Source organism: Haliotis cracherodii, unplaced genomic scaffold (assembly GCF_022045235.1).
Source record: "Haliotis cracherodii isolate W230 unplaced genomic scaffold, xgHalCrac1.p SCAF_2, whole genome shotgun sequence".
Classification (NCBI taxonomy): Eukaryota; Metazoa; Mollusca; class Gastropoda; order Lepetellida; family Haliotidae; genus Haliotis; species Haliotis cracherodii.
Window position 1 is genome coordinate 17,964,996 of NW_027266275.1, and position 24,433 is coordinate 17,989,428.

Sequence of the window (24,433 nt, forward strand, 5' to 3'; positions counted from 1 at the left end):
TGGATGGATGCTCGTGTCTTGGGTACCTTAGGCTGATTCTTTTCACTCACTCTGTGAACATAGGCGACCTCATGGTGTCAAAAGTAGGGAAATGCTGAATATCCTGGATTGGGATAATGTCGGAATTCTTTCTCCGTACAGACAGTTCATCATTGTGTGAAAACAACAGTCCTCCGTTGACGGACGTGAGACTGGCACCACCTTTGACGGTTGTGTCGATGACGTTGCGCCATGATAGGTCGCATGGCGGGACGACGTGGCCGTATCCCATAATGATGTAAGCGGTTCCTAACCGTGTTGGGGTGTTACACGCCGAAGTCCAGGAATGGTCTGAGCAGTAGTCACTGCAGTCTGGAACCTGTGCCGGAGATGGGTCATTCGTATCCATCGGTCCTGTCTTATCGTTGTGATGCGAGGACGTCCAGCACATGGGCGATCGGCAACTTCATTACTGTTCTGATAATGTCTCAGCACTGCTGAAACGGTGTTTCGCAGGCGATGGAAATGCGCAGCCACCTGAGGTTGAGACATTCTCCCGCGGACCATCCCATCAGCCTCACGTTGTGCTGTCATGAGTCGTGGCATAATGTGCGGTTCATTACCCGTTTAATCTTTTGAACGATCAAACGTCAAACAATTAAGCTTCCCAAATCGACAGCAGTGTTTGACATTCATGTGCTCCACGCAGTTTAACGAGATGCACATGCACAAACGTGTTGCACGTGCCCATGCCGAGACCACTGACGTCACGAAACGTAGCACACGCATATTTCTCTAATTACTGTGTTTTCATCTGTATTTGTGTACACATGTAGTTCCAATACATATTTTGATTTCCTCTTTGCACAGTTTCATTTTGTGGCTAGTATGTATCATTATTGGAAGGTCAGTAACATTCGCGATCAGTCCTATTCACGATTTTATGATATTAGATTAAGTTCATTTTATTGTGAGTCTAGAAACATTCTCAATCAAGGTACGATGGTATCATAATAGATCAGTTTTATATCATTTGGAGGCGCATATAGTCAAGATTATACCAGTATATATAGGAAAGCAAAAACCAACTGTGTATAACGCAGTCACAGTACTGGCACCCCTATGTGCATAATAATGGGCACTACCAACGTAAATCAATGTCAGTTTTTAGGTGAAGCGGACTTCGATTCACTCGAGCGGTAATAGGTGATCCGTAAAATAGGTGATGTGGGTGGGAACCGACTGTTTGACATTTAAGATATACTTACAGAACTTTAAGTGAACACGTTCTAAAATACGTTTGTTTCAAAGCCCCAGACCCCAGACCATACACGATAGGCCCAATAAGGTGGCCAAACAATTTTAATTGACTTTCAATTGTTATGTCTAGCTCTAAAGACAGTAAACATAGCTCTGGAGGTTTGATCAGAAGGGCGGTTATAGCTTTTGAAAATCTTCCGTAGCGACTAAACAGTATGCCTAGATATTAACATTCCTTTACAGTATCAATAGCAGTATTATATAAAGAGAAATTGTATTTATTTCTGACATAACATTTTGAGAATATTGCCACTTTCATCTATATTAAATTAATATTAACCTCGGGTGTCTCTGTCAGTAATACGGCGCCATCTCCCAAGTAGGTTTCAGTGTAATTATTTACAGAGTTAAGACCGGGTATATAGTTTACAGATAAAAACAGTTCGTGGTCATTTAAATAAAGTGCAAATAAGCATCTAACAATAGATATACCCCGGTACTTTTCCGGGTCCGAGGGCTTCCCTTGTATTCATAAATTGGTATTATGTAACCAACAAGCCACGATGTGGGTAAAACACCACAATTTAAGATAAGATTAAATCACTTTAGTTAAACGGTCACCATTACATTGACGCTGGATACGATCAAGTCCATAAACTTTGTATAACGTAACGCTTTTACAGCTGGGGATATTCCAGGTTCACACAGTGCCGATTATGGCTCCCGTTTGAGATCAGACAGCGCTTCGACACGAAAAGTGAAAAAGTCGGATTACTATCATCAATGATCTGGAATGTCCTTTCATTATCTGAACGCAGTCGTATACCTTCGTAACATAGTCCTACGGATCGGGAAAGGTCCAGAGAGGTTGGCCAAGCACTCCCGACAGCATGGTGCGTCCCATAACATTCGGGAAACTCAGCCGATTTTGTCTTGTCGGATTACAATCGTGGCTTTATGTCGTGACAGATTCTGCTGTATCGGATCAAAATCGTAACAATGTCCTGTGTTGTCTGGATGGTGTCCTGTGGATGGGGACGCTGTCGTGATGAACGGGCATGAATTGTTCATTGCCGTTTCTTGTCGATTGAGTCCAGATTGCGTCCAGATCGTGCCGAATGCGAACCGTCTTTGTCGGTTCACTGTCCGATCACTGTCTGATCTCTGCCGGATCGCATTCGGGAGAATCGGGACGATGTCGGAACAGATTCGGTCGTTTTTTTTACCATGCGAAAGATACAAAGACGAATTCGGCTGGAAACGGCTGAATCGGGACGCTTCCTGAACAATATCTGATTGTTTGTGAATTTCCCGCCACGAATCACAGGATCTTGATCAGAATTTTGACAAATGTTAATCAGGAATGTTCCTCTCAAGGAGTGGACGGCAGTAAAAATCCTGAATTTGTGACTGAGCCCTTAGTAATAGGACAAGTTTCTGACCGAGACAAATCAAGGCTTACATCGTCTTCTTTACAATCATTCAGTTCTTTAAAATAGTCGTACATATTGCTGAGAACTAATCTCACTATAAGCATACCTTTTAGTAAAAGATTTTAAAATACTTCAGAAAGCGTTAGGATTTTTTCCTTTTGTTTCACGCAGCTTTTCAGTACATTTTCGTTTAAATGACCGATTTGATTGCTTTTGAATTTTGCTGTACCTGCCGATTATGATAACTTAAAGTTTTTTTTCAAAATTCCTTTTGCTTTTATGATATTGTTTGGGGGCTGATTTATATACAGTTTGCATCGAACCATGGTTTGGGATTATTGTCATATCTTCTGGTTAAAGGTTTTGAGCCAAAGGTACTTATTAGCAGAAGGTAACTTAACACAGATTACATTTGTAACAGGTTCAACGCTGAATCATGCATTATCTACCTGGGTGGAATTAATTTGTTTACATAGATCTTCAACAAAACACATATCTATTTGCTGGAGGAAGATATCGCCTTTCTCAGGCTCCCACCTGTTGATTAGCTTTGTTCCATGAAAATTAATGTAAACATCGTGTTCGTCTCCAGTACTATCATTGTTATTGACACGGAAATGAAAACTGTACACCGCAATGAATATCAGAGAATGCAGGGTCAAAGTCACATACTGTAAAACATTTAGAGAGGGGGAACAGCTCTGCAGTGGCTAAACAGTAGTATAGAACACTTTCATTTTTACAGGCGAGGGTCCCAATGAGGGTCTTCGCCTACATATATAATTAGTGGTTTTACATATATCTAACAGATTATTGTTATATGAATTGGTTAATGACCCTTGAACTCCTGTCGATACTAAACCCTTTAGATGTGAGGATTTACACACTTGATTGGAGGATATCGTCATCGATATTAGCACTTTTGTTAAAAAGTCATCAATAATAATGAAGTCTGGAAGAGACTTAGTTCTAGCAATCATATCATATCATACAGACATATTTGGTGAGATTACTTACTCTAGAAATTTCCCACTCCAAGTCAGTAAAGTGTTCAGTGGAAGCATGGTTGATGCCTTATAGGAGTAAGTACGAGGGCTGGTCCCAAAGTTCTATGCCTAACAAACAAAATTAACATTTGTGAAAGTGTTTTTGATTTAATTTTTCAACATAATCACCCTGCACTTCTCATATCGATAGTGAAGCTTTTCAATTCCAATCAGGGAGAATTTTTCTGAAGCCACCCTGAAAACCCCATTCACGTCAGCTTTGACGTCATCGTTGTTGTCATAGCGTTTTCCACGAAGGTTTCAGGTTAGGAAATTGGCGGAAATCACTTGGTGCCTTGTCTGGCGAGTAAGGAGGATGAGGAAGCTCTTCGAACCAACATGGTCGCACAGCAGCCTTTGCAAGTCGAGAGGTCTGACGAGAACTCCAGCAGTCAGCATTCATCGCGTGACCATAACTTGTTGGTTGGTTGGTTGTTTAAGGCAGCACTCAGCAATATCCTAGCTATATGACGACGGTCTGTAAATGATCGAGTCTCGATTATTTACAGACCTGCGTTATATAACTGGAATATTGCTGAGTGCGGTATTAAACAACCAACCAACCAGAACTTTCTTCACTGATCCTGAAGACTTGAAGGTGTAATTCAATGGATTGACGTTTTGACTCGGGATCATAATGGTAGACCCATGTTTATCACCAGTTACTAATCTCTTTTTGAATTTGACGAAATCCTCCCCAATTAGCTCTAGATTGTCTCTGACAATGTCAGTTCTCTTTTCCTTAAGATAAGAATTTAGAAGGTTTGGCATCCATATCTGTAAATGTTTATGAATAATAGTTTCAATGGATGCATGGCTTAGACCTGTGTAATACGTCTACCTGACAGCAAAAGTTTTTTCTATGACCTTGATTGAATCTTCATTGATGGTAGTTGACGTCCAGACCTACAGTCATCATCAAGGCTTGTTCCCCTAGCCTTAAATATAGCTGCCTAACGTTTAACAGTGGAATAGATAGGGCACTTTTTCCCATACACTTGTGACATGCGGTCATAAATTTCTTGGGGAGTACTTTTCTCTGAAGTCAAAAACTTGATGACTACATGCTTGGTACTCGTTCTTTTCCATTCCTGTGTCCATTTGAACCCCTATCACATTCAACTGGCTGTCGCTAATATACAAACGGCCTCAAAAGACCAAATACAATTGCACTGACCTACTCAAACAATGTACTACATTGACTAGTTCACTTTGTTATGTCCCACAGTTGAAAGTTAGTCAGGCTTAGAACTCACGTTCACATACACGTTTCTTAACTGCAATACTGATTCCGCCGGAAGCACGTTTTTGACCATGGTGCGTTCTGTTGTTGGTATGTATACTGTAAAACCTGGTATGGGAATGTCATGCGGGGATTGGAGGGAGTTGCTCTACTACTGACCACACCCTTCACAATCATGTATATAAGTATTTTGCCCCGTGAATATCCAGGTTAGAATAGGTCTTCAGCCACCCATGCTTGCCGTAAGAGCCGACTTTGCTTGTCGTAAGTGGCGATATTTTTATTGTGACATGATAATACGTTTGTAGTCTTTATTTTTTTTGTGTAGCCATTTTGATTTTTTGTTGTTGTGGCCGTTCAAATCTTTCATGTCCGTTTTGACTATAGAGTGTGTCCGTTTTGACAATAGAGTGTGTCCGTTTTGACTATAGAGTGTGTCCGTTTTGACTATAGAGTGTGTCCATTTTGACTATGGAGTGTGTCCGTTTTGACTATAAAGTTCGTCCGTTTTGACTATAGAGTGTGTCCGTTTTGACTATAGAGTGTGTCCGTTTTGACTATAAAGTGTGTCCGTTTTGACTATAGAGTGTGTCCGTTTTGACTATAGAGTGTGTCCGTTTTGACTATAGAGTGTGTCCGTTTTGACTATAGAGTGTGTCCATTTTGACTTTTCCCATTGAGACCGCTTTGACCTGCTCCCATGCAACCAGATCGTACCTAACAAATACATCTACTTTATTTTTCAAAGTTGAAACGAGCCTCATTCTTTCACATTTTTGTCTTCAACTACTAAGTATGAAACAGTGATCAACCTCAGGTAACGAAACTGTCTCAGGGTTAAGAGGGCTCGTTTGGTTGGACCTGCCAGCCATTGATCAGAACACCGAATGTCATGGTATGGTAGTCTGTGCCAGACACTTTGGAGTCTTCACAGGGAGTTGATACAGGGGTTAATATGTTGACTATTATTAGTTAAACCTGATTGACTAGACTTTTTCATTGCACTGGTAGCTGAGGTCGCAGACCACATTGTGCTAAGAATAGATAAGTGGCCAAACGGATTTGAAGCTCTAGGCAGCTTCGGATATCATGCTCGAGTAATTCGTTTGCCATATCATGCAAGATAAAAAAAATATTTCACAAATAAAGAATAACCTGATGTTGTACACCATTTCTCACAAGGACTGATGCTATTTTGCATGTACAGCAGACGTTTACGATCGCCTTTTAAGTAATTAGGCCAATATTTGTTCTGATAAATGTTCACCCGTCAAACATCAGTTTGCAGTGATGAACTTGGTGGTGAAATGAGAGACAAGAACAGAGACTGTTGTAATTCTTGTCATACGTTGGTGAAACTTCACAAATTTACTTAAACGGTTGTTACAAAGTGGCCGTACACATGCCTGTGGTTATGGGCATATGTGCTTCAATGACTGAGTTGTCCAAGTTCGTTTAACGCCAAAATCAGAATACTCCAGCTACATGACGGCGGCCAGGACATGCATGAATGAGACTTAACCAGACAATCCAGTTATTGACATCATGAACATCGATCTACACAATTTGGATACATTTTCATGCATCATCCAAGTCAACAAGCCTGACTACTCGTTTCCGTCAGTCGCCTATAGGTTTACGGCCAGCATGGGATGCTGGGTGAGGTGAGGTGAAATGGGGTTTAACGTCGCGTCCAAGATTATTGCACTTATGTAGCGACGTGCATGTATACGTGTGTGTGTTTGTGTGGCTGCTTGTACTAGTCCGGCCTGATGCCGATTTATAGTGATGGCTCACTGAGATACCATGCCGCAGTTGAACATGAATACCCCACTCAGACACAGTATACTGACTCCGAGCCGACCAGTCCTTGTTTTAGCCCCTTAATGCCGAGCGCCAGACAGGGTAACAACAAGTACCATCTTTCAACGTCTTTTGGTATGACGCGGTCGGGGATCGAACCCCGGACCTTCCACTCTCCGGGCGGATTGGATGCTGGGGATTAGTTCTTGCCCGGACCTTCATGGGGAGAAGTCAGGATCAGAGCTTCTTTTGTGTAGCCTCATAGAATTCTTATAAAAGATCCGCAAAGTAGGTTTGATGTGACATGAAGGGGGACGAGGTTCTACTGTCTGGTGCACAGTTTCTGTCTCTTTCTGACATTGCAGTTAATACCATGAGAGAAATCGAGACGTACACTGTTCCTCTGTGATGAGGATAATCATTAACTGCCAAATGTTGTGTATCATAAGATTTGAAACAGCAGACAAAGAGAGGGACTTTAATCAAATTCGTTGAAACTGCCAATTAGCCCGAGCCTTATTATACAACACAACCTCCCAATCGCTTAATATATCCAGTGGTGATAAAACCCTTTAGAATCATGTTTCAATCACTGTGGAATGAAGAGTACAGTGCCTCAATTTGTCTCTTAAAAATGGTATCAAATCAAAATAGGTGTAAGTATATGACATTGTGATTTAGGTGGGTTTGTCTTTGCAAATTAGCGACTATGCTAGTCGTAAGAGGCGACTAACGGGATCGGGTGGTCAGGCTCGCTGACTTGGATGATGCATGTCACCGCTCCCAATTTCGTGGATCGATGCTTATGATATCCATCACTGGATTGTCTGGTCCAGACTCGATTATTTACAGACCGCCGTCATATTGCTGGAACATTGCTGAGTACGGCGTAAAACAACCAACCAACCAACAAACAATTTTTTCTCTCAAAGAGAACTAGAATAATGGTCATGGCAAAAGTCGGACATTGCAATCTGATATATTATACACAATAAGAAATGACATTCTTGGATATATGATTTACCACCTATACTGAGGTGAAAGAAACATGTTTTGCACCCAAAGCAGAATTTTAGTGCCTCTAGTTACATAACTGCGGAATAATTTTCAGATTTGTAATTTTCATTAATTGCACTGACTCGGCTTAAGTTTTACAAGATCCAGGTTTGTAGATGAGGTTGCAGATTCAATGATAGCCAAGCCTTGCAACAGAATGATTATCTGTGAAATTGTGTATTTTAATGTTTCTCCAGGTGAAGCAAATTGGTGATCTTCCTATTTGCTCCAGACAAAATATAATAGATATATCAATGTTGGCTGATGGAAATCACCAAGAGAAGGAATCTATTTTACTTCTTAGCGGAAAAGTAAAGTGTTTTGTTGTTTAACGCCGCACTCAGCAATATACCAGCTGTATGACGGCGGTCTGTAAATAATCGTGGTCGGACCAGACAATCCAGTGATTGACATCATCAGCATCGATCCACGCAATTGGGATGCGATGACATGCATCAACCAAGTCAGCGAGGCTGACCATCCGATCCCGTAAGTAGCCTCTTACGGCATAATCGCCTTTTACGGCAAGTATGGGTTGCTGAAGACCTGTTCTACCCGGGATCTTCACGGGGCGAAAAGTAAAGTGAAGTAACCACTTGGTTGGTTGCTTATAATTTAAAGGACTGGTCATACAGACCCTGAAACAAATATACCCAATACAGCCCTTGCAAGTCTATAACGTTTGGCAAATCTAGATTAGGCCTACTGCGCTTGTAGTATCAGAAAATGAAGAAAATCTCTGGCCCCCTTCTATTATATTTTATAACTAAACAAATATGTAAAATATGTTTATTTCAGAGACTAGATGCTGGTCTAGCTCGGAGTCGGTATACGGTGTCTGAGTGGGGTATTAATGTTAAACTCCGGCATGGTGTCTAAGTGGGCTACTGGCTAGCGACCAGTTATCGCCAAGTCCCCGTTATAGCACGCACGAGATTGCTCTCGCTTTACTTTTGCTCGTTTTCATTAGAAGAGGGAAATATTTATCCAAATATGATGAACAAAACTGACTCTTGTGAAGAAATATTAAAAAACAAAAACTATCACCTTACACAAATGCAACTTTAGAAGAGACACTGATTTTTTTCCAAAGGACATAAATACGCACATATGCTAATAGTACCACACAAATCAAAGTTATTTGAACAGTTAACTTTGTACATAGAATATTTCAGAAATAACATGAAAAATATGGCGATAACTGGTCGGTGAACAGCTAGCACTATAAAATCAGCATTAGTCAGGGCTAGTACAAGAAGACATACACACACACACAGACACAGACACGTGCATGCACATCGCTAAATAAGTGCATTAATCTTGAACGCGACGTTAAACCTCATGTCAACTGGCCGATAAAGAAAGTATATAGATCTAAAACATAACACCAAAATGTGCGCCGCCCGGGAATCGAACCCGGGTCGCAAGAATGGGAATCTTGCATGATACCACTACACCAGCGGCGCTACATAAATTGTTCCTCGTTTTTAATAATTTTAAACATCGCCAGTATGGCAACTTAATTAAGGGTTGTAATTAACTGAGAATTCATCAGATATTATTGAAATAGTGATTGCATGGGTCGATTCACAATAAATCCATAAAACATCCACAAATAACGACATGCATAATGTACCATTTTCACGTGAACATATTCTTTATTATACAGAGTTTGTATTATTTTATCTCAATTTATGATTAAAAGGGTATATCTACACAGTCATACCTTCATAGTATAAAGATATATACACAAAATGTAATAATTGAAGATGTACAAAAGAAGAAGTAGCAGCAAATCTTCGTCTTTACACATGAAACCTGCAGAAGGGAAATAGCATCAACAGCGCAGAATGATGCGCAGACGACAGGCAGACGACAAGGGATGTATGCATTGTCGAGGGGTCCCAGCAAAATTGTTGCGAGTACCCGCAGAGGTAAGATTAAAATTCAGATTCGAGATGTTCTATGGAACGCAATACTGTCAGATATGATTCGTTGAAAAGATTAGCTTTCCGAGAATGTTTTGATCACACTTTTTGACCAATTTCAGGTCCACCGAAGCAACTAGATAGCCTCGAAAGTCGGGATATTTCATCAAAACGTGCTCCTGGAGAGCCCGTTATGAGGTGAGAAATTGAATACCGGAAGTTAATTATTCTGCGCGTTAGTTCATGTTAATACCACCACGTAGAAGAGTCGTTGTATTAAAATGCAAAGCAAAAACACTGCTCGTTCTGACCATCCGACTCAAGGTCGGGTTTTTCCAAGTTCAGCGGGGATAAGAGCACGATAACGCGCTAAGTAACTCCACATATTTCACTAGCTTTACAAAAGTAGCATTTGTGCCGGCTTTGGCCAATCTGGCGGGATTAGATATTCATAATATGTACCCAAAGTATTAAAAGCATCATCTCTGAGAAAGCAAAATGGTGTTGGTTGTAAGATGATGATGAAATCACATCAAACCTTGCCATTGGTCACTCCGCGCACCTGGCAGTGTAACCACGCCCATTTTGTGATCGTGATTTCAAATAGAGTATCAGTTTGAGCAAGTGTCATGAAACATGTATATCTGCTCTATGTAAATATGGTCAAGATAATACTAGTGTGAAATAAGCTAAAACAATAAAAGGCCGTCAGTAAAAAGTTGAAATAGATATGTTGTTTTCAGGATGTATCTCAGTCAACCTTATATTTTGAACCCCCAACATAAGTGTTGCTTTGAACCTATTTCCTGATAATACTTCTTGGGTTTGATGCAGTTTGAAACATGTATATATTGATTTTTATCAGACCAAAAGGATTTTTACTAGACTCCGGCTTCGGACCAGTGGCTGAAGTCACAGACTGCCATTTAAGTGATATTTTCAAGAATCAGATTTGAAGTTTTTAATGAGAGTCTGACATGAACTTTTGCTGGAAGTTTATAACAACAGGAGCAGCGTTAGTAAGAGCTCATGATTTATTGTATTTTAAATGCTAAATGACCAAATTTTCAGTGTTCAGGAAACATCTCCTCAAGGCATTCTATGTCAAAACCTGAAAATGTTACAAAAAAAGTATTTTATAATCATGATAATTATGTACAATATAAAGAATCAGATGGATTAATCCCAAAGTTAGAATGTTGATATGATCCATCTGCACCTGTTGTTTTCTGTAAAGAAATAGAATGGTGTAAAGATGAACAAGCAAATATAGACTTTGTTGTCCATTTGAGTTTTTAGTATGGTGCGCTTATAGATTGGTCTAGAAGTTGGTCAGAGGGTGCTTACTAGAGCAGGGCACTTAATACGGCAAATACAGCACATGGATTAAATGTTGTTTCACAAAGGGGTACGGGTGGCCCAGTCGAAGGTTCCACAATACACTGTGCGGATTTGCATTCCTTGGATATGCTTATGATTGTGGGTTCGAATCCCAGGTCGCCCTGAAGATGTTTCTGGGTTTGTCAGCACCACACCCAAGCTTGTGGGTTTCACCAAAGTGGTAAATGTCGGAGACATCCATCACTTCAGGGTTTCCTCCAACATTAAGCTGACATGCCGCGATGTAACTAGAATACTGTTAAAGGCGGCTTGAACTCATGCACTGTTTTACAGTGTTTTCATTTTGACATTTAGTAACTATTAGTAAAATTTGAAAGCATTTTTTAACAGAATTATTCTGGTACACTTCCAAAAAGGTGTGCAGTAAAACATCATCTGTAAGTGAATACAAACAGATTACACATGAAATGACTCATGCGAAGATCTGCATCCATCATGCATCATATATTTTTTTCAACTGATTAAGTCAACCTGTATCATATCTTTTGTTTAAACAGTATTTACATACATGTGAGTATTTCTAGGAAAATGACCTGAAATCACAGTTTGCGGCCTTGAAAATAGGAAACCGGAGGGGATACAGTCAATCTGAACCATTGGCAGTCAATTTCTCATTATTGTTAACATCAGCATCTCTATCCACATGATCCAGATAAGGCACAATGTTTCTTGTTTGTAGTAAGTCAGTTAAGGCTATTTTTCATTACCTAGTTGTCAGGGATGTCAGCCTTAGAAATTGGCACTTGTCCTTTTGTCCTTGCCAATTTGCCCAATAGGTAAGGTATAAGGACTAGAAGAAATTTGTCCTTTTTAAGGGGTTTGCTATATGTTATCGTTATAAGGACTAGTGGACTAAAACTGAGTTGCTATTGCTGGATGTTGAAATAATTAAATTTGAATGAAAATCAAAGTTTAATGCTCTTTTTAATAACCATGATCACAACAACCACAAATCACCAACTTGCCAAAAGCTTGAAACAAAGCAAACGACGAACACTATACACAGCTTCACCACTGCCCTAAGCGTTGTGTGCATGTCTGTTCTAGTGTAAAGGCCCCGGGGGTTTTGGGTCAGAATAGGTTGCCAGCAACCTATACTGGCTGTAAGAGACATTCCAACGACTAAATAGATCACAGAGCTACAGATAAGCAGCGTATTTGATTAAAAAAACCCCAAAATATTCAAAACCCAATTACTTTAAATTAACTTGCATACAGAAACGAATGCATTAAATGAAAAAATGTATTAAGAAAACCAGCTCGCTTCAATAGCCAATGAAGCTTTTTCAGCATGCGTATAAAGGAGATAATTACCGAAACAGAATTAGGAGCTAATTTACTCTCCAAGTCAAGCCTATATATTTAGAACAGTAATATAGATCTAAATCATTATTTCATCATTTTTTTTTAAATCTTAAAATGTTCACTAATTTTGGGAAAAATCCATTAGAGTGATGAATAGATGAGTGAAAAAATGTTGGTAACCCAATTAAAATAGAAACCCAAGAGTAAAAACTCAATTGCTCAAAAAGTTATCTGGAGCTCTGGATCAGATGGTCAGCCTTTGTGACTTGGTTGATTGTGTGTCATCGTACCTTGCTGGCCTAGATCGTAGCTCACAATATCGATCACTGGATTTCACTGAGCACGGATAATACTAGGAGGGGCCCTTCTGCTTTTAGTATTTAGCCCCTAAATTTGTAAAAAGGCCCAAATGGGGCATTTTGACATTATGTTGTATAGGCCAGTGTGGGCACAACTGGAGTATTTGAAATTTTCAGTTAATGGGCCCAAGGCATCATTGTCTACTCTACACTTGCCTCACCAGTTACCGTAAAACAAATTGCTTGAGTAACACTATTTTACTTCTTTTGCAGCTCCCCCAAACCTGTTTTTAATGTTAATGGCAAGCGTGCTCATGTAAATAGGAGCAACAGTGCGCCACAGGAGCCCATCTCTCAACAACATGAAGATATTGTAAAGTACCTAAATGATGGTAAGCATATGTCTTCCTTTTTCTATTTAATTTCTCCACACTTATTTCACCTTTTCTGTATCTGAAAGTTAGAACTACAAGGATAATGTACAAAATAGGTCTTGGTGACTACGGGTAAGATAATCTGTGACATAGTTACCATGGGTAAAAAGGTGATCTCCCAGGAATTCAAATTCAAATGAGAGGATGGCCTTGTTGTAGTGGATTATCACTGTGCAGTTTCATCATTATTGTAGTGTGTGGATGATGTGATAGGTTGGTGATGATGTGCAACTTGGTTGATTGTGTGTCATAGTACCGATGGCATGGTATTTTTGCATAGCACTAATGAAAATTTCCTCTCATTGCAGCCTGGAACAAAGTTCGACATGAACTTGAAGTAGGCAAGAAATCAGAAAGAGAAAGTAAGGTTTATTCACATGTTTGATTTTCTTGCTTAATTGTATGATTTCTACACAAATAATGTTTGCACACAATGTTAATTAAATTTATATTTAATTAACTTTCTAAAATCGAGAACACAGCTTTTATTTTAGTGTTGATTAGGGCACCAGGTAAGTTTTCAGCATCAGGAGTACTCTTTATTATTTCAATATAGGAGTACTGGCAAAATGATAGAGTACACTCAGAGTACTGAATGGAATTTAATGGATTAAATTTGTATTTCATTTTAGACATGCACCTTAGCATTGCTACTGTCGTGTAAACAGGTCAATAAAAAATACTTTCCTTGTTGTACATGTATGTCTATTGTATAATAGGGGAAAAATTGACAAAAATGAGCAGAAATTATTTACAATGTATCCCTTCGGCAAAGTCATGTCAACGAACAAGTGATAACAAACTTGGTTAATACAAATTTGAAATTTGAGATAAAACATCCCTAGACAGGATGATTTACCATTTAAGTTGTATTTCCAGTTCTATATGTAGAGATTTAGATTACCGTGTGTATTTTCTCGTAACCTTAACCAGAAACAGTAATCAACCCTGCACACGTTTTCACATAATCTCCTGGTGATTTGGTCCAAATTTACCCAATGATATAAAGGTGGTGCAATGATCTTAAGAATTGTACTTGAAACTAATATTTTATCAGGAATAATACATTCCAATCTCGTGTTATTCTAGTTGCTGCTTTACTATAATTATTTAAGATAATAACCATAAATGTAGCACTACCTTTGGTACAGCTGATCACTATTGCCGGATATTGTTTATGTAGGAGACAATATAAACACAGTTCAGGCTCTGTGCTTGTGCTTGAGAAAAATCTATGTTGACGTATAACAGTCAAACTACAACAAACATGACATTTAACGAGTCGAAGTATGGCATATGATATATGTATCCATTCTCTGTCATCTATAATTCATTTCAAGACATCAATAACAGTTATCTGACAGTGGTTGCTGTACATCACTGTGCGATTGTGCTTAAATCAGAATATAATTTTTGAGTATTACGTCTATAAATGAATGTTAAACATACATGTATGCCGTGATGCGAATGTGATATGTTTTCTAAATTATGCCCAACCATATCGTGCATATTTTCATCCATACATACCCCCATACAGCCTTTATCTGGAGCCCTGTATCAAGTCAGAGAAATTCCATGCACACTTCCGTTTTTTTTTTAATTTGTATAGTCCTGTATATTTTTTACTCTAAAAAAACTGACTAGGAGTTACTTCCCTTGTTCTATTGAACCTCACTGAAATTTTATGATTTTGAAGTTAATGTTAATAGTTTATTTAACACTTGTAAATTGTAATATCTATTAGAATTTAATTTAATCTGTTCAGAATTATATCATGAGGCATCCACTTGGAATGTTATTTGGGTATTTTAATGGTTAATTATTCTCAAATTTTGATGTTCATACCTTGTACACTGATCTGATGGTTTTTTTTTACAGACGCCCCTCTGTGGTACAAAGAGAGGAATCCAAATCCAAGATTGCAAGGTTGGAGTCCTGTCTTGTACTTTTATGTTGGAAAATTTGATATGTTTAACTTTTTAACTTTAAAGAGTATTTTTGTTTGCTCACCCGACCCTAATGTCCAAATGAGCTTTCGTCATGCATTATTTGTTCTAATTATGGATCTTTCATACAACTTGAAATTAACTTTGCTGTTATAATGAATTTATGATCTGAGTGTCAGTAGGGTTTCCAGACAGGATAGGTCCCCATTGTCGCATGTTTGAATGAGGACTGGTTGTTTACATAGCATGACAAGACTTGTTATGTCTTTGCTCATGTATCGACCATTGGTTTCTCTGGTCCTGCCTCAAAATAACTGCGTTGTTAAGCAATAATCACTCACTCAGTGAGCCCAAAATTTGTCTTTAGAAAACAGTACCACAACTTCTTGTCAGGATGATCTCTGCCGTAGGTCATGTGTCTCAAAGACAAGCAATCAGTTTTGGGTAGAATCTGTCGGACGCGAACTCAAAACCTTCGGATTGTTACCCCTACAGCTAACCGACTGAGCTACGTCCACATTGTGAAACTAAATGCAAATTTACCTAGTCATGCCTACGCCATTACATAATTGAATGAAAAGGGTCAAACAGGTGACAGACACTTACGAAGGTTATGGGTAGGCATGGTGTCTCGTATGAGTATTCCCATGCCATTTGGCACACTCGTCCCATTCCCTAACCTTAATGATAGTAAAGGGGTGATTGGTCGTAAAAGTGATCCAAGGGCTAAGGATAGAGTTCGGGGTAACCTACCCTAACACCTGCAATATTTGGATGTGTTCAGCGCCAATATAATATTACCTTATAAACTGCATTCCTCTGCATAATAATGAAAATTAAAGAATTGAAAAAATAATATATGTATATTAGTTCACATTTATCAGCATTTTAGCCACTTGAATTATGAAATAAAAAATATATTAAAAATTAAAGTGCTTTTATTAACTAGCGTTTACTATTTAGTAAACAAAAATCCAAATATTCAACATTGCTTGGCATATTCAACATTGCCCTTAGAGATGATAGATCACTGGGAGGAGCTTATGCTCTTTCGATGACCCCTGACTTCACAGGGCATTGTTTCCCTGGTATGACTGGCAACAAAATAATACAAATTAGCTCATAGGATATTGTCACATGTTTTAAAAGTTTGTGGTACTGTATTCTAAAGTAAGGATAAGAATTTATGTATTCTAAAGGTATTCTAAAGGTAGGCCCATTACACACCGCCTCCATGGTCTAGTGGTAGAGCATCCACCCGGAGAACGGTAGGTCTGGGGTTTGATCCCCAGGCATTCATACCAAAAGACATGAAAAGATGGTACTCGGCATAAAGGGGCTAAAACAAGGACTGGTCGGCTCGGTGTCAGTATACTGTGATTGAGTGGGATATTCATGTTCAACTGCGGCATGGTATCTCCGTGAGCTTGCGCTACAAATCGGCATCAGTCCGGACTAGTACATGCAGCCACACACACACATGTGCATGCACATAGCTATATAAGTGCAATAATCTTGGACGCGACGTTAAACCCAATTTCACCTCACCTCACCTTTATTACACTGCATGAAGTTTAGTTAATGTTTGTTATATTTTTTCAGGATTCAAGGCATTTGATCTGGAGGAATTTTGGGGGAAAAGAACACTGGAAAAGCTAGACTTGACAGAATCCAGTTGAAATCTCCACAGCTGTTGTTACAGTATTCAAACAAACTTGGCTGTAGATATTTTTAGCTTTGTCTTTTGACAACTAGTTTCCTCAAACTGTGAAACAGATTTTAACATGTAATTTATATTCTGTAATATAAACTTTTTGACAATTTTAATCCAATGTGTTGTGTTTATTTTAAGTTGTGAAAGATTTGCTGGATGATCAACATAAATATTGTCCATGTTGAAATTGTCATTTTATTCTGACCTGTAAACTGTGACCATTTTGATGACAATAAACACTTCAACATCACCATTCTGAGGGTTTGATTTGTATATCAAAATCAGATGTAATATTAGAGTGACTCTACGAAGTTGTAAAGTACAAAACGGTATATTTCAAAGTTAAAGTTGTATGTTTGTGAGTTAAACTTACAATAAGCATGTAGATTCTTCAACTAAGCAATCAGCTTCACACAATATCCATAAAGGGGATGCAGTGGCAGGAGGATTGTGTCACGGATCTTTTACCAGAATTCAGAGCTATGATGCAACCCTGGACAGTACTACCATATCATTGTCACACACTTTGCTTTCCACCAATCTGTATAGGTGTTTATGTACAATTTGTGCTGTTAAGTGGTCAATGAAACGGAAACATCAACGGAGGTTCTCTGTTTCCTACGCATCTAAATGTGTCGGTCCTGGTGACTTGGTGTAGGGCTGCAACTCGAGTACCATTTGAGAATGTACATTTTGCGAATGTTAATAATACAGTTAAAATATGTAAGTGTCTAAGGACAAATATGAGGTACATGGACATTGTACTAAAAATACAGATTTTTCCGGATATTATGTTTACTTTTAATTTGCTGGCAAGTACTGATTAAACATATTTTTTTGACATTATAATCTGCATTGAGGTAAATTAAAGCAGACCTTGCTTACTGGACCCTCTCCAGAAATAGGATGTTCAATGATGTGGCAGATGAGATAACATATTCTTCCATTTGAGCGCTGGAAATCATCACTTTCTTCTTCACTAATATTGTACACATTGGTTACGATCGACGCCCTACTCGGAATTGCGTACTGGCACCATGAGACCATATCAGAGTAAAGTAAATCATTAGATCTTTTTGTAGTATATGCAAAATAGCATGACGATTTCAGTACTCTGTTAATATCAGTGTAAATTGGCATGGATGATATATGAACAATGAAAACAAATATGGATATATGATCGTGAAATGAACACCTTAGCCCATCTGGTTTTTAAGTTACGCTCTGGTAATGAAAGTAACCTGTATTTGGGTTAAGTCTAACCTGTTGCCAAGGAAACAGCAAAAGGCACCGTGCAGTTCAACATGTGTTTGATATATATGGAAAGTTTCATTATAACATATGAATGAATGCTACGCGTATTTGAGTCCAGATGACAAGGAAACACACACACATTTTTTTCAGAAAAAAACCCAAAACAAAACATTGATATCTGCCAGTTCAGCATGTGTTAGATAAATCTGCAAAGTTTCGTAATAAAACATAAGACGGTTTCCGAGTTAAGCTTTGGAAACGAAACGTGACGGAAGGACAACACCCATTCCTATGTCCCCCTCCCACTTCTTGGCGGGGGATTATAATGGGGAGGGCTCCGTGCATAAGCACAACCCGACGTAAAATGGAGGCTCGGCGTTTAATTGAGGACTTATGGTAAACTGTTTTGAGCTTGTTGCCCTTGTTTATTTATTTGCAGAAGTGTGGGCCCAGCAAGCGTGTCATTTAGATTTCTCAAATAATAAACCAATATTATGCATGGCTTTGGCGTTGAAATTGTACAAAAACAGTTATTAATTATTTATGCGTAATCCTTTCATGAACCTTTAGGGCATGTCCTTACTACTATTTAATTTCAAATAATTTGATCTATGTTGTTGCATATATTCTCACACATTCAGACGGGCCTCAGCGCCTCTTGATTCTGTCTCTGTCAAATTCTGATTTAAATGATGACTGCTCCCAAGGATACCTCAAAGAACTGATTCAGCCCGTGGAGAAGTAAGAAGTGACTATGCTTGTAAGAGGCAAGTAACGGGATCGGATGGTCAGGCTCGCTGACTTGGTTGATGCATGTCAACGTATCCCAATTGCGTAGATCGATGCTCATGATGTCCATCACTCGGTTGTCTGATCTAGTCTCGATTAATTACTGACCGCCGTCATATAGCTGGAATATTGCTGGATAGGGCGTTGAACAACAAACAAGCAAGCAAACAAACAAATAACAAATTCAAATGTATCAACCAGAATGAGTATTTAGGATCAGCACAAGAACAACGACTCCTCATCCACTCTGTTACAACTCCAAAGCTCTGGAACTTTATATCAATCGAACAGAAACAAAAAGACTCTCTTAATTCCTTCCGACGTCAACTTACAACTTTTTTGTTAATTCAAAGCTTATTGACGTTGACGTGACCTGTATTTACCATGTCTTCTTGTAATCGCCACAAAGCAGATGTGTAGCTGGACGGTTAGACGCTATACAAGTGCATAAAAAGGTTCAAACCATTCCGTCACAGGCGGTTTTACATTCAAGACGTTGACATGGTAGATCCTTTATTTTTTAAACTTTCACTGCTTACTGCTAAAATGGACACACTTGGAAGATAAACCTACTGTGTTTTGAAACTCTTCAAGACAGAATCGATACCTCTTTTTTTAATTTGGAACCGAGCGCAGTAGGTTTACTCCCATTCTACCGCGACAACAATAACGTTTTAAACCCGATAGAACGCGTAATCACACATGTGTAAATAGGTCAGCTACAGGCCAGAATTTGAGTTTAATCATATTTTAATTAATCAGAATCAAGTATTTGTTAATGTCATAGTAGACTGTCAAGCACTTTCACCCGATACAAGCCGGTTACGGCCTTTTCGCCTGGGTCGGCGTAATCTGGCGTGGCATGTCCAGTGAACAATAATGTTTACTTTGTTTTTAAATAGATCTACCACCCGATCAAGGACACATTAACTACACCTCGTTTGTAGTTTGTCTACCTCAGCCCTTCTCCCATTTATAAGCATAATATTTCAATGTAGCAGGAAATAGGTTCTAAAAACCGCCCTATTACTATTTTATATTGTTGCATTAAAGTGGCACAGTTAGGCCTGGGATGGCTGTAACTGGGTAACACAACTGGCCAAAACTGTGAGTCACAAGTTGGCAGAAAGAGCGTAACTGGCCACGTCTCTGGTTTTAGCTTACATTTTGTTTGTTGTTTAACGCCGCACTCAGCAATATTCCAGCTATATGACGGCGGTATGTAAATAATCGAGTCTGGACCAGACAATCCAGTGATTGACATCATGAGCATCGATCCGCGCAAATGGGATACGATGACATGCATCAACCAAGTTGCCTCTTACGACAAGCTTAGTCGTCTTTTACGGGAAGCATGGGTTGCCGAAGACCTATTCCACCCGGATCTCCACGGGTCAGTTCACATTTTGTGTACTGTAATACCACTACGTTAGGCCTTTATTGTAGGGTGTGTGTGGGTGTGTTGTGAGATTAAGGGCTGGTGTGTGTGTGTGTGTGTGTGTGTGTGTGTGTGTGTGTGTGTGTGTGTGTGGTAATGCAGTCTTAGATATTTGCTCACATTGCAGCCATAATAAAAATGTCATAATGTTTGCATATTTTTATTACCCTTTAACTTTGAACCACATGTTGCAAATATTTAACAGACGTTCAGGTGAGCTGCAGCTTGTGCTTCTTTTTCTCAGCTAATTACCGAGGACGTCTAATTGAGGATAAAACATGTCCGCAACAAAACAACACATTCATGAAATAAACCAGTATGTCGGGGATTTGTCACGCGACAGCAATTCAAAAGACCGAGCACACAAGTTGTATTTGTACAAACTAGATTGCATCAAATAGACAGTTTAAGGACAACATCTTCTATATATATATTAAAGACGTTGTGTCTACTTCATCCTTCAACTTCAAAGAAATGCATATCAAACAACTCAATGATTTTGTTTTCGTTGTGGAAATCATTTTCTTTTGACCAACTCAAGCTTTAGAAGTATCATTTATATTTCTTTTCACACAGCTTTTAATAGTACAGATTCAGAGAGTTCACAGGTTTGATCTTATCAAAGGAAACCAGCAAACGTTTGTTTGCTTGTGGAGGAAGAACATCTTCGATTGGAAATGCCCGTGCCCCGCGGAGTTAGTAGTGTAATTCTTTGATTATTATCGACAAACAATCTTATTGGTGTTGGTGAAAACTCCAAGATAGTCGCCAACATGGCTGTAATTTCTGATGATATCTATATATACTCAATATATCAGGAGTATCTGGTCAATTTATACCGATATCTATATTATTGTATTCAGAATTAATTGCAACAATGCTGCATATAATTAAAAAACACAGTTTGCAGGCCCCTGGTGGTAGAAAATCTAAGATGGCCGCCAACATGGCTGAAATCTCTAATGATATCAATTTATACTCAATATATCATAGTTAACTGGTCATTGTATACAAATTATAACTGTAATGTATCAAGGATTAATCGCAACAATGCTGTATATAATTCAAATCTGGTATGCTGATCCCCTGGTGGTGATGGAAGTACAAGATGGCCGACAATGTAGTTGAAATATCTAATGATATCAGACTATACCCATCGTATAATAATTATCTGGTCAATTTATACAAATTATCAAAGGATCATTGGCAATAAATCAAGGACGATTTTTCATTAATATATTGCAAGTGAACCGCATCCAAAATTACCCATAATCATGTGGGAATGGATTCATATCTTAAAAACTGGAATATATGTTCAAGTTATATTGCCATTGTTGCCATGAACCTATGATATCAACTTACTTCCTACTTAAGTATGACCAGGAATATCAGTTCAATGTACGTGTTTACTGTTCCATAACTTTGCTTCACAGCGGCACAGAGCAGTGTACTTTAGACCGACGATTAACCTTTACAAAGTCTATACAAGATGCAGTGTTAGTTAATAACACTTGTGTGTCTGAGCAAGTGTTGTCCACTTGGGTCTCCACGTATCACTACATGTCCTCTCTTGTCCCCATACATGTCCCCCATGATAGGTTACTCGCACTGTGTGCTGTTGTGGAGCTGCCTGTATTGGTGGAATGTTTTCAATTGTAGATTTCATGAAAATAGATTTTGCCTTGCTTTATTGACCTTCCAAATTATCCAGTTGTGTAATACATGGGAACGACACACCGCGAAAGAAGGTGCATTGTGTTGTCAGAGGTATTTGACGGAGAGTCTGCTGATGATAGAAAAGCACCACAGGCACAATATGCAATATTCTTGTAGTGAAACTGGGGTTGAGGCAGCTGACGTCGGTGCACATCAACTTCTGAAAGGATCTTCTTTGTTCACTTCTGTTTCCTTATATTAAACATATGCCTGATGTGGACACATGAAGGAATCAGCAACTCGGCTTGAGGCAATTCCAGCAGCACACAGATTGCAGTTGTCCATCCTCTTCCTTCGGGGCAGTTTCCGAGGATACCCCAAAGCAACTATGATAAACAAACATGATAATTAAAGGTGCAAATTAGATTCACAGGCACTTGCATAACACATATACCACCAGGATTTACAACGAAATTGATCCGTGGAGATCCGGGGTAGAATAGGCGACTAACGGCATCGGGTGGGCAGGCTCGCTGACTTGGTTGATGCATGTCATCGTATCCCAATTGCGTAGATCGATGCTCATAATATCCATCACTGGATTGTCTAGTCCAGACTCGATTATTTACAGACCGCCGTCATATTGCTGGAATACTGCTGAGTGCGGCGTTAAACAACAAATACACACACACACACACACATACAACGAACTTGGTAAAATATTAACATAAAAATGTCCAAATAAAAACCAAGCTAATGGTGACCAGGAAAACTGACACTACAGCCTCCTCATCACAGGTGATGGCGTGACGGACTTCAAATCAAGAAGTTGCACGTTCGAGGTTGAATAATCCTTGTAGTCATTATTGTGTTGTTGCTGTATGCCTAAGAGTATTTCGCTCATGTAGGAAGCCGACAATAAAAGTGTATATAATTACTTACTTAAAACGTTTTAGTTAATGCCGAAAGGCCACCTAGTAATGGCAATACTAACTGATTAGTAAAGTCTACTAACATGTTTTAGTGGAATGGGCTGTGAAATTCACAAAGTTAGTGAACTATTTCTGTTGTCAGAGAGGCATCATAGTTCAGTTCACAACCAGCAACATGAGCAATGTTCTCTTGTTTGCATAGTTATCCGAACTTATAAAGCTGCCGCTCAACAAGCTACAAGGTGAGTTTCATGTTTCTATCAAACTGTTTATTAGTGAACTCATATGCTAAATAAATTGATTTACTCGCCTAAATCCCATTTAGCCACATTCGCTGTGATACTGCTGAGACCGATATCGTGGATAGTCTCATTTCACTTGCGGACGTGTCTGTGATGTACTTCTGGTCTGAAAATGTCCCCTTGCGGTTCATGATGACATGTTTGAACTCCCTGCGCATTCGTCTGCTAGATATAATGTAGATGATAAAGTTTGCGGAGGAGTTGACAATTTCAAGCCAAGCTGCAAGTATCCCGACCAGGTTGTAGACGTTGTTCCGAGTTTTGGGGAAATTGTATTCGTAGTCAAATAGCTGGCTTAGGATATTGAGGGCACCAGGTGTCATGCAGAAGAAAAACAGAAGAGCCAGACCAAACAATGTCTGAGTGATGCGCTGTTCTGCAGGCGTCTTGTCACGATTCTGACCCGTCATCTGGGAGCGCTTTGACTTGGAGCGGTACAGGCTGACACTGATGGCGATGTTGCAGATGATGACGACAGCGATGGGGATGAAGCGAAGGAGGAACATTCTGACGATGTACAGAGTTGCATAAAAGTCACGGTTCTTTCCGAACTCCGACATTTTGAGAACTGTGATCATTTGTGTCGAATTGGGTATAGGGAAATCAGTAGGCACGAACTCCAGGGCGTAGGGAACGAATATGGCTGCAACCAGAAGACTGCAGATGAATATTGAAAGTCCCATTGTCTTCCTTGACCAAAGTGATTTGATTTTCAAAGGGAAAAGGACAGCACATAACCTCTCTAGTGATATTACAACGATTAAAAGATTTGATATTCGACCAAATGCCGATCTTAAGTAGGAACCGAAATATGGAAATGCTTTTCGGGAGATATAAAGTCCAGGTTTATAGTCTAAAGCGATGGTGACTCCGATCAGACAGAAGAGTATCATCGCAATAAGGTGTAGAAAGTCACACACAGTTATGGAGAGGAGAACCATCTTGGTTGTGTCCTGCATCTTGTGACGTAATAAGACCACAAAACTGATGACGTTTCCCACAAGACCAACGAGAGCTGTTACAGGCATGATGGTCGTGTACATTGCAATCCGGAAGTTGACCATGTCTTCAGCAGGGATGACAAAGTAGCCGGCTGGATGTATTGACTTCGGCGTAGTTGTTGTGAGATTGCTAAGTTGAAGATTGTCGGGTATGTGATTTAGGAAAGTTGACATCTTGGTGGTGGCGTTTTCCATGTTTTCCATGAAGTGGGTG

At 39.2% G+C, this 24,433-nt stretch overlaps 2 protein-coding genes and 1 non-coding gene across 3 annotated transcripts; 1 reads left to right on the top strand and 2 right to left on the bottom strand.

The window, feature by feature from the left end:
- Positions 1 to 9,215: 9,215 nt before the first annotated feature.
- On the bottom strand, positions 9,216 to 9,286 carry Trnag-ccc (transfer RNA glycine (anticodon CCC)). Its single transcript has one exon. It is a non-coding gene; the product is annotated as a tRNA-Gly (tRNA).
- A 388-nt stretch (positions 9,287 to 9,674) lies between these two features.
- Positions 9,675 to 17,100, top strand: LOC139468778 (MAPK regulated corepressor interacting protein 2-like). The gene is made up of 6 exons (XM_071250914.1): positions 9,675 to 9,754; positions 9,871 to 9,946; positions 13,027 to 13,145; positions 13,496 to 13,549; positions 15,066 to 15,113; positions 16,736 to 17,100. The coding sequence occupies exons 1-6, from the start codon at positions 9,703 to 9,705 to the stop codon at positions 16,810 to 16,812; spliced, it is 426 nt and encodes a 141-aa protein (XP_071107015.1). The 5' UTR covers positions 9,675 to 9,702; the 3' UTR covers positions 16,813 to 17,100.
- A 6,126-nt stretch (positions 17,101 to 23,226) lies between these two features.
- On the bottom strand, positions 23,227 to 24,423 carry LOC139467486 (probable G-protein coupled receptor B0563.6). The gene has a single exon (XM_071249030.1). It carries the CDS (start codon positions 24,421 to 24,423, stop codon positions 23,227 to 23,229), a length of 1,197 nt encoding a protein of 398 aa, XP_071105131.1.
- Between the last annotated feature and the right edge of the window lie 10 nt (positions 24,424 to 24,433).

Coding starts and splice junctions, on each gene's coding strand:
- LOC139467486 (XM_071249030.1), bottom strand. CDS start 24,423: ATGGAAAACATGGAAAACGCCACCACCAAGATGTCAACTTTCCTAAAT.
- LOC139468778 (XM_071250914.1), top strand. CDS start 9,703: ATGTATGCATTGTCGAGGGGTCCCAGCAAAATTGTTGCGAGTACCCGC. Junction 9,755..9,870: donor TGTTGCGAGTACCCGCAGAG/GTAAGATTAAAA, acceptor GACCAATTTCAG/GTCCACCGAAGCAACTAGAT. Junction 15,114..16,735: donor TCCAAATCCAAGATTGCAAG/GTTGGAGTCCTG, acceptor ATATTTTTTCAG/GATTCAAGGCATTTGATCTG.